This window comes from Astatotilapia calliptera, chromosome 23, assembly GCF_964374335.1.
Source record: "Astatotilapia calliptera chromosome 23, fAstCal68.1, whole genome shotgun sequence".
NCBI lineage: Eukaryota > Metazoa > Chordata > Actinopteri > Cichliformes > Cichlidae > Astatotilapia > Astatotilapia calliptera.
The window spans coordinates 25312894-25314258 of NC_137443.1; the positions used below are offsets into that span (position 1 = coordinate 25312894).

Here is a 1365-nt window from a genome sequence, read left to right on the forward strand (position 1 = left end):
TTAATATTTCAATTTTTTTAATTATCAAAAGGCTGAATAAATGCTCCATTTTCAAAAGGATTAAAGCTGTGCAAGCCATTTTAGATAAAACAGACACAGTTAAGAAAAGAATAAGTAAAAGCTTCTTTCTTAGGCGTAATAGTGTGGCAGATCAAACCACCAGAATCGTCCTGGTATTAATTCCGTTTCTTCAGAAGGGACACGAGTCTGACATAAGTCAGAGAAATACTCTGTGGGGTCTTCACTTCTGTTACACATCTGGACGTGGATGTGCGAGGTGATCCCTTGGTAAACGCTCTGCATGGGCAGCATTGTGCCAATCTTCTCACCCTTATCCACCGTTCCTGAGGTTTTGATCGGCTTCACATAGAAAAGTTTGAAACAAAGACCTGCAGGACACAAACACAACCACTCAGTCATTAAATCGAAACCAGGATCAATAACACAATCAGTAACAAGATGGGCGGTGGACTGACCTTCTCCTGAGAGGTTGATGCCCTCGTCGATAGCTTTCTTATTGGGGTCATTATAGACAATCAGGCTCCCTTTGATTGTCACATCAAACGGGGCTAAGACATCTGAGCCGTCACTGCACTCGATGTCCACACCTTTGTGAAGTCTCCCACCCCTGAAATCCAGCAGACATCCAGCTGTGAGCAGCTGCTTCACATCATCCAGCCTTACATTAAAAACAAAAATGTGTTCACAGCTTACCGCGAGGCTCCGTAGTGTCCCTCTCCCCAGCTGTCTGATGTCCTCTGGGTGTTGCATACATTGTCACTGCAGAGCTGACCGAACTTAACAGCATCACACATCCACACCACAGCTGGAGATACACAGAAATACTCAGACTTTCATAGATGCAACCTTAACGTTTTATTTTAAATCTTATCAATAAACTAAATTTGGTCATCTAAAAACAATTTTATTAGCTGATTGGTTAAAGTTTTACTTAAACAGTTTATAAATATGCTAATTAAATGTGCATTGAGGTAAACAGACACAAGCCCAAATGTAAGTTTATGTTTTTACTGACGAAAGTTGTGTTTTAAGTTCATTTTTTCTTCTGCTCTCGTGTCATTCGCAGTGAATTTTTATACGTTATATGTTGTTGGTAGGAACAAATTGAATGCATAAAACCACCAAAACATTGAGAAATATTGACCTCTAACAGGTTTAACATGTAAACGGCTAAATCGCTGTTGGGATTTCCTCACCCAGTAAAACGAGGATGCGTCTCATCTTTAGACCTTCAGCTTTGATCCAGATACTGAGTTTCTGCTGTTACTCTCACAGCATTTATAGCCTTCAGTTTGAATGTGTCAGCAGCTGAAAACAAACACATTCTGGAGTTTTGATTATTCA

The 1365-nt window shown here is 40.1% G+C and overlaps 1 protein-coding gene across 1 annotated transcript; it reads right to left on the reverse strand.

The window, feature by feature from the left end:
- On the reverse strand, window positions 1–1365 carry LOC113016294 (leukocyte cell-derived chemotaxin-2-like). Its single transcript, XM_026159028.2, has 4 exons — window positions 1218–1365; window positions 715–826; window positions 477–628; window positions 1–389 (listed from the first exon to the last, which is right to left on the reverse strand). Exons 1-4 carry the CDS (start codon window positions 1240–1242, stop codon window positions 130–132), a joined length of 549 nt encoding a protein of 182 aa, XP_026014813.1. The 5' UTR covers window positions 1243–1365; the 3' UTR covers window positions 1–129.